The sequence below is a fragment of the Electrophorus electricus genome, chromosome 25 (assembly GCF_041902795.1).
Source record: "Electrophorus electricus isolate QZ-2024a chromosome 25, ASM4190279v1, whole genome shotgun sequence".
Lineage (NCBI taxonomy): Eukaryota > Metazoa > Chordata > Actinopteri > Gymnotiformes > Gymnotidae > Electrophorus > Electrophorus electricus.
The window spans coordinates 9,215,001-9,223,703 of NC_137521.1; the positions used below are offsets into that span (position 1 = coordinate 9,215,001).

At 41.8% G+C, this 8,703-nt stretch overlaps 1 protein-coding gene across 2 annotated transcripts in view; it reads left to right on the forward strand.

Moving 5' to 3' along the window:
- Positions 1-8,649, forward strand: part of LOC113575849 (solute carrier family 26 member 6) — an 8,707-nt gene extending 58 nt beyond the window's left edge. The window contains exons 1-20 of one of the 2 annotated variants that reach the window (XM_035522191.2): positions 1-620; positions 1,483-1,622; positions 1,873-1,983; positions 2,090-2,313; positions 2,502-2,666; positions 2,928-3,080; positions 3,358-3,440; positions 3,717-3,864; positions 3,949-4,062; positions 4,169-4,246; positions 4,498-4,593; positions 4,786-4,892; positions 5,113-5,182; positions 6,209-6,301; positions 6,521-6,643; positions 6,735-6,923; positions 7,051-7,105; positions 7,221-7,339; positions 7,895-7,947; positions 8,210-8,649. The exon at positions 1-620 is cut by the window's left edge and continues 58 nt beyond it. In XM_035522191.2, the coding sequence (XP_035378084.1) occupies positions 451-620; positions 1,483-1,622; positions 1,873-1,983; positions 2,090-2,313; positions 2,502-2,666; positions 2,928-3,080; positions 3,358-3,440; positions 3,717-3,864; positions 3,949-4,062; positions 4,169-4,246; positions 4,498-4,593; positions 4,786-4,892; positions 5,113-5,182; positions 6,209-6,301; positions 6,521-6,643; positions 6,735-6,923; positions 7,051-7,105; positions 7,221-7,339; positions 7,895-7,918 (2,262 nt within the window). In that variant the 5' untranslated portion in view covers positions 1-450 and the 3' untranslated portion in view covers positions 7,919-7,947; positions 8,210-8,649. Of the gene's footprint in view, positions 621-1,482; positions 1,623-1,872; positions 1,984-2,089; positions 2,314-2,501; positions 2,667-2,927; positions 3,081-3,357; positions 3,441-3,716; positions 3,865-3,948; positions 4,063-4,168; positions 4,247-4,497; positions 4,594-4,785; positions 4,893-5,112; positions 5,183-6,208; positions 6,302-6,520; positions 6,644-6,734; positions 6,924-7,050; positions 7,106-7,220; positions 7,340-7,894; positions 7,948-8,124 lie in introns of both variants that reach the window. The other variant, XM_035522190.2, reaches the window with a different exon arrangement.
- Positions 8,650-8,703: the final 54 nt, after the last annotated feature.

Here is an 8,703-nt window from a genome sequence, read left to right on the forward strand (position 1 = left end):
GGAGACTTTACTCTCCAGTCTGGAGATGGTGGGAACGAGTACGTGCGTGTCCACCTGCAGGGCAGCACATTAATACCAGACAGGACAGGAGAGCCTGGGGAATCTTGAAACAGAGAAGTGAACTGCTCACACTCTCATTACCTGCAGGATAACGGACATCTCTGACTTTCTAACACTCACCTACAACAGTGTAGCTTTCTTTGAGCTCAGTCTTAAACAACAGCTCTGCATTTTTTCATAGGATCTGCTTGTCAAGTTTATTAATTGGTATATCACTATATAATCGTGTCTATAGTCTAGAACAGAGACCTTTCTTAAGAATCCCTCACTGCAGGCTGTTCTGGCCTCACAGCTGCGCAGAAAGGATGAAGCTCATAACAGAAGTGGCATGAACTGTTTAAGGTGAGCTCAAGAGGACCGTTTTTGTTCTTGCCAACGTCGAAGATTCTGATGAACGACAGCGAGATGGCAGAAACGGGAGAAATGAGAGACTTAGTGAAGAGAAGGAGACTGGTCTACAACATCCAGCGGGAGGTCATGGATGAACTCAGAGTTGATGAGGTGGCCGACAAATCTGCTGCTAAAACATCACTGTCAGACAATATCAAAGAGTCAGTGAGGTAAGAACACTGACTGTAGTTAGGAGCATCTCATCTCCTCAGTTAGGAAATCTCATCTGTGAGGAGCTCTCATTCCTTGCTTGCTCTTTTGAGGTATTGAGGTGAGAGGTGAGTCTTAGTCTTGTGTAACAGATAGGTATAGGGCTCTAAATTATTTGTACATTATAACTGTACACCTACAATGACACCACTCCACACAGCAGTGACACCAGCACATGTAAAAACCCCAGCAACACTGCTGTGCTTCGTACATCCGTGCCAGCTCAACACCCACAACTGTGCTACTACCATATCAGTGTTAATACTGGGCTGAGAATAGCCCACCACCTAAACAGTTTAAACTGGGTGGAGCTGACAAACTGTGTATGCCAGCGGCTGGACTACAGTTTGTCTATGACTGTACACTTCTAAAAATACCCAATAAAGTGAGCAGTGGGTGTAGGCACAAGGTTGGTGTTTCTAATACCATGAAGACTGAATGTAAATTGAATGTGGAATAAGTTGGCTGCTTGGTGCTAAAACAAATGACAACCTGTCCAGTTTTATAATGCAAAATCTGAACTGACTGATTCAGCAGAGTAGACTGCAGTAGTCTGCTGTTGTTGCTGGACGAAGGGTAACTCTACCCCTTTCTTAATGTGTTCATGCATATTTAACAGGCTTGATTCACTATGTGCCAAAACCTGGACTAAACAGAGAATCCACACTCATTGTGTAATTTAGGCTTAGTCTCATGTCTACATGTCAGAAAAAGCATTCCTCCAACAAAAATTGACTCTTACCTGTATTTAACCTGAGCGTTAACCTTGCACCTGTGTCTCATTTATATCTCATCTGAGTCTCACCTGTGTCTGTTTTCCAGGTGCTCTGGTCCTCGTGTGAAGAGTTGCTTTCTGTCATGTGTTCCTCTGCTGTCATGGATGCCGCGTTACCCATTCAGAGAAAACATTTTTGCAGATTTGGTATCAGGAATCAGTGTGGGCATCATGCACCTGCCACAAGGTCACACCTGACCCCGAGTCCCAACACAAACACACACATACACACACACACACACACACACACACATGTTCACGCACACACACATACATCTATATGCCTCTCAATTTGACTTATCCAACAGCCTGAAACACACATGCACTCACAGCCAAAGCCAAAGCACACAGCCGCACAAACATACTAAGGTAATCCAGATGTATAGTGTGTGTGTGTGTGTGTGTGTGTGTGTGTGTGTGTGTGTGTGTGTGTGTAGGTATGGCATATGCGCTGCTAGCTGCTGTGCCTCCTGTGTTTGGTCTCTATTCCTCTTTCTACCCAGTCCTCATCTATTTCATTTTTGGATCTTCTAATCACATCTCAGTGGGTAAGCACATACACACACCACCAACAACAACAACAATATAGGTAGAAGTAAACAGACAGACAGGTACGCACACACCCATACACGCTCTGACTGTTGGCATGTGTAGGTACATATTCGGTCATGAGTGTGATGATTGGAGGTGTGACAGAGCGCCTGGCTCCGGATTCGGACTTTATGATCTTGAACAATGACACCATTGACACCATCAATGAAACCATCAATGACACCATCAATGACACCTTCAATGACACCATCCTAGACACTGCAATCCGAGACATAGAGAGAGTGAAGATTGCAGCAGCTGTCACTTTCCTCTCTGGCATTTTTCAGGTACATCTTATCTGTGTGTGTGTGTGTGTGTGTGTGTGTGTGTGTGTGTGTGTGTGTGTGTACTCATAGAATTAACACACTATGTGTATTTTGGCTGTTGACTGATGACACTGACACCGCGTGTGTGTGTGTGTGTGTGTGTGTGTGTGTGTGTGTGTGTGTGTGTGTGTGTGTGTGTTCATGTGTAGTTGCTCTTAGGCCTGGTGCAGTTTGGGTTTGTTGTGACATATCTGTCTGAGCCACTGGTCAGAGGCTACACTACCGCTGCATCCATTCATGTCATTGTTTCCCAGTTAAAATACATATTTGGTATCAATCCCCACCGCTACAGTGGACCGCTGTCTCTCATATACGTGCGTATCACACACACACACACACACACACACACACACACACGCGCGTTTAAATATGTGAATATTTAACCAAGTACAGTTTTGAAAGCAAACAACTTTTCCTTGCTTTTAATGAAGATGTTTAATGCTAGCTCCCCCTAGTGACAAGAGTAGAACATTTTTGAAATCGTGAGTTTATTGCTGTTGTTTCTCTCTCTCTCTCTCTCTCTCTCTCTCTCTCTCTCTCTCTCTCTCTCTCTGCTGATGTCTTTTCTCCCACAGACCATGTTGGAAGTATGTTCCTTGCTAGATCAGACAAACATTGGTACCCTCGTTGTGAGCATTGTAACTATTGTAGGCCTAATCCTTGCTAAGGAAGTAAATTCCTTCCTGGTGCAAAAACTTCCTGTTCCTATTCCTGTTGAGCTTCTTGCTGTAAGTAACTTTATACATAAACACCTTCCCTTCACACACTGATACAATTACAGCAACCACGCACAACCCCCCCCCCCCCAAAAAAACAGCAAAATGCTCAGATATATTTGCGTGTCCGTTCCCAAAAACAAACAATACAATGCAAAAAATAGAAAAATACATCATGATATGAATATTTTCTGCAGTATAAATGATTCATCTATTAGTCTATGTGTGATCTGTATGTGTGTTTGTGTGTGTATATATCTGTGATGTGTGTTCGTGCACGTGTTTGCAGATTATTATCGCTACTTTAGTGTCATGGCAGGTTGATTTAAAGACTGTATATGGTGTACAGACTGTGGGTGAGATCCCATCAGGGTGAGTGTTCCTTCTGCTTTCTTTCATCCTCTGTTATGCTTCATGATATGACTGTCACAGAACGGTGGCCTGCAAGAGTCCAGAATGGAGCTGTGGTGAAACACCTGTGGGATTTAGCAATTATATGGCTTAATAATGGAACAGCTATATGACCTTAGTGTGCATAGCAAACATGTATAGAGCACATTCTCTTTCTGCTATTCTCCCATTCTTCCTCTCTCTCTCTCTCTCTCTCTCTCTCTCTCTCTCTCTCTCTCTCTCTCTCTCTCTCTCTAGTTTGCAGGCTCCAGTGATGCCTGAATTCTCTATTATGAGATCCATTATTGGAGATGCTTTTGCCATGGCTGTTGTAGGATATGGAATCGACATATCTCTTGGACGAATCTTTGCTCTCAAATATGGCTACAAAGTTGATAGCAACCAGGCTAGTTGAAATTAGATCCCTTTTAAAGTTTGATGATAATTGTGACAACCTCTAAACTAAATTACTGTGTCCTCTCTGCTTTAGGAACTTGTAGCACTGGGACTGAGCAACATGATTGGTGGGTTTTTCCAGTGCTTTGCCATCAGTTGCTCCATGTCTCGCTCTATGGTGCAAATTAGCACAGGGGGAAAGAGTCAGGTGAACATACTCAGATCAGATCTCCTCTTCCTAGCTGTTTACCTGTTTTTGTTTTTAAACACAAGGTTGGTCGTACAAAGTCAACAAACAAACTGTTTCTTTTCAGGTGGCAGGTGCTGTATCAGCAATGGTGATTCTTTTCATCTTGCTAAAGATTGGAGAACTCTTTCAAGATCTGCCAAAGGTACAAGAGAGAAAAATGTTATGTAACTTAATTAAAGTGTGTGAGTCCTAATTCTGTGTGTGTGTGTGTGTGTGTGTGTGTGTGTGTGTGTGTGTTGTGTTTGTGTGTGAGCGCATATGTGTGAACATGCTTGAGAGTGAGACAGAGAGAAACAAAAAAAGAAAGAAAGAGAAATGTTATTTATGTATATGAAACCATGTGTTTATACATGTGTGTGTGCATATATGGGGGGTGCGCGGATGTGTCTCTAGGCGGTGTTGGCTGGTATTATCTATGTGAACCTGCATGGCATGATGAAACAATTTGGAGACATACCAGCTCTCTGGAGGAAGAACAAAGTGGACATGGTGAGTGAGTGAGTGAGTGAGTGGCAAAAGAGAGAGAGAGAGAGAGAGAGAGAGAGAGAGAGAGAGAGAGAGAGAGAGAGAGAGAGAGAGAGAGAGAGAGCTGGGTGTTGCTGGTCCTTTTGCTCATGGGATCCATCTGTTGGACAGAAGCTGTTTTATTGTCTGCTTGTGTCCTGCTCTGCCCATGTGTAGCTGGTGTGGCTGATGACACTGATTCTCACTATACTGTTGAACCCGGATCTGGGGCTGGCTGCCTCCATCGCCTTCTCCATGTTCACTGTCATATTCAGGACACAGCTGTGAGTTCCAGGGTTAAAAAATAACCTCATTACCAGTTCAGGCTTAGAGTACTACAGTTACCATTAACATAAACTACACATCAAACTCCATATTACAGTTACAGAAGAATTACAGGAGCAATCCCCCCCGTCTCTCTCTCTCTCTCTCTCTCTCTCTCTCTCTCTCTCTCTCTCTCTCTCTCTCTGTGTGTGTGTGTGTGTGTGTGTGTGTGTGTTTCAGGCCCAAATATTCTCTACTTGGTCAGGTTCCTGGAACTGATATCTACAGACCAATAGAGGACTACAATCAGGTACAATTCTATAACTATTTGGGTATTTGTTCTTATAAGTTTTGGTATAATTAGCTTTAGATGCTGCTTTAGTGCCTGTAATTGTCTCTCTCTCTCTCTCTCTCTCTCTCTCTCTCTCTCTCTCTCTCTCTCTCTCTCTCTCTCTCTCTGTGTGTGTGTGTGTGTGTGTGTGTGTGTGTGAGAGAGAGAGTCGGAGGGATTCTGAGAGAACGAGTTTGTCTGTGAGTGTGTGAAAGTGAGAAAGAGACACTCAAAGTATGTTATATTTTCATTCTTCTCTCCTGCTGTGCGTTTTTCTGGTCTTACTCATACTCTTGGCATATTGCAGTACTAGTTTGCTTTTTGCATGTGTGGGTGTAAGTGTTTTCTTTTATGTTAGAACCCAGCACATCTGACTCCACGCAGGACAACAAAAGAGCAATACAATCCATACAAAGAGTGAATAGTGGTTCAAAAGACAAAGTAGTGCAGCAAAGATTAGGAGAATGAGATGAAGAACAAAAGGAATCTTAAGAGGACAATGAGAGGGAGGGACCAGAGTCGCAGGAATGTGAAGAGAAATGTAATCTGTTATTGTACAGCTGAAGGACTGTGTTAAAGCTTTGATATATTTTTAGATTCATAACATTGCTGTGGGCAGAGACTGCCATTGCACTCAAAGTGTTTAAGGCTCTGGATTATTGTTAGAGCTGTCACATTAATGTCTTCTTGGCAGACATTAGGTTTGTTATGGACTCACACAGGTCTGAGGTTACTCTAAGAGGGGTCTGATTTTCAGTGCTTGGCCATGTATGGGTCAGGTGACATGTCACTGTAGCATTGCCACTCATGCTTGACTGATGACAGGAAATCCTGCTTAATTATTGCTCTGGTGGCTTGGTAAAATGGATATCAAAGATCCATTTATTTGAATCAAGCTTCTTTCTTTCTGAGGAGGGAGGATTCCATTGTTAGAAGTATAATGTATAATTGTGTGCACATTTTTGTATATGTGTGCGTGCATGTGTGTTTGTGTTTGTGTTGCAGGTCATACAGATTCCTGGTGTGCTGATTTTCCGTTCCTCAGCTACTCTGTACTTTGCCAATGCTGAGTTGTACACAGAGCACTTATATGACAAGGTGCATCTGCCATCTCTCTCTCTCACACACAGATACATTGCTGAACACCTGTACACACAGCAATACACACATTCGCATGGCATTAAAGTGTATAAAAGAAAACTAGATTCACTTCTGCATGTGCACATGCAGACCAACAAAACACTTAGACAGTGACCTACACATGCAATGTATTGCACCAAAATGAATAAGCATATGTATGCATATTTGTGTGTGTAGACTGGGGTAGATGTGCCTAAACTCCTCTCACACAAGAAGAAACTGGAGGCAAAGAGACAGAGGAAAGATAAGAAGGAGGCACAGAAAGCCAAAAAAGAAGCAAAGAAAAGAGCAAAAAAGATGGCAAGACCATGAACGGATATGTGGAGGTTTGGGCATGTGTGAGGTGGGGGTGCGGAATTCCCAGATAACTGCTGTTTGCTGCTTTGTCCAGGGGAAGATGGCAGAATTCTCAGATGTGGAGGAGAAAGATGAGGTCGCAGTGGTGGCAGTCCCAGAACTTGACCCCACCCCTGACCCCAACCCTGACCCCAACCCTGACCCCACACTACCCAAGGTCATCATCCTGGACTTGAGTCCTGTTAACTTCCTGGATACGGTGGGAGTGAAGACACTGCAAAATGTACGAAACCCACAACATCATTCCCATACAACAACTATGGAAGTGTTTAGAAGCACAGTATGAATTTTCTATAAACATTTTGTAGATGTGATTTAATGCAAATGTAGTTGTTACCTCTATTTTTCAGATTCACAGGGATTATGGCGATGCTGGAGTTGATGTACTCTTGTCAGGGTGTCAGAGTGAGACCAGCAATGTGTTGGGCACTAATACTATATTTTTCTTTCTCCTGCTTTAGCTTTCTGTCTCTTTTTCCCTCTCCCTCACTCTTCTTGTTCTCTCTCTTTTGTCTTTCAGCATGTGTTATTGAAATTTTGGAAAAGGGAGATTTCTTCAGTGACAAACTCACTAAAATGATTCTCTTCTCCTCTGTGCATGATGCTGTTTTACACTGCCAAGCAAAATATTCAAGCAAGGTCAGACAAAACACGCCACACACACACACACACATACACACACACACACACACACACACACACACACACACACACACACACACACACACACACACACACACAAACATGCACATACACACACACAAACACACACACAAACGCACACACATACACACACACAAACAAGAATTAGAAAAAAGAAAACATTATGGTGTAGTTGATTTTACATGGTGGAACACATCAATAAGCTCAGTGATTTCAACATGTACACAACATGTGCACACACACACACACACACACACACACACACACACACAAATCACACAAACACACATCAGCAACTGCAGTCTTGCTTCCTATTTTTAGGATTTTAGACTTGTAAACACACATGTTGCACCAGTGTATCACAGCTAAATTACACCAGTGTATGACAACAAAACTTTGTTAATCATTTAGTGGTCATGAAGTTGACGAGGGTTTGTCAATACTGCCAAGCATACCGGCAACATACACTGGTTAAAAGGTCCAATTCCTCTTTAGAACAAGGAATTTATTCTGTATCTTCTTTTTCCACAGTCCACAAACGGAACCCACTTCTAAATCCAAATCCATCTTGCATTTATAACAATGTGAGTATTTCATGCATGGGAAATGCATGAACCAACGCCCCTCAAAGATTACAATAAATATATATTTTTATAAATACATTTTTCTATACTATTATATACTTATATACTTATACTTTATATACATATTATAAGTAAATCCATCACAAAAATACATTTACTGAATGATTTGATTTTTAGCATATTTCCTAAACATTGCACAAGCAGACAGGCCCCGTCTGAAATGGGTCTCTGAATGTCACACACTGCAATGTCATCATTACAGACTCTGCTTACACCTTCCGCAGCTAACACAGTCCGGGATTATAATTTTTGGCACCTCTGTCACATTAAAGCCTTCGAATTATAATAAAAGTTTGTCACAGGAACCACGTGAGGCTATGCGTAGGTAGCCTGTTGTGCTTGTGAGCTTTTTTGTTTGTTTGCTAGATTTTTTTGTTGTTGGAATGGACTTTATTGTCCTCGGATAAGAAATTCAAAATAATAAATTGTATTAGGTGATTATTGTGCTAAAAAAATTGTTGTTGTTATTGCATTAAATAGAATGTAAAATTAAAATTCAATGTGACATCAAAGTTAATCATAATTAGTTGCATTATCTGATTCTAGTGAAAAGGTTTTCTGTCATGAAATTGGAATTTATGTAATCCTGACTTAATTCTGAATAAAGAGAATAAAGCCAACCCATTACACAGAAAAGTCACATATACTTTTTTTTAAAGATTTTACTTCCTGAAATGCATTACAAATGGATGATGT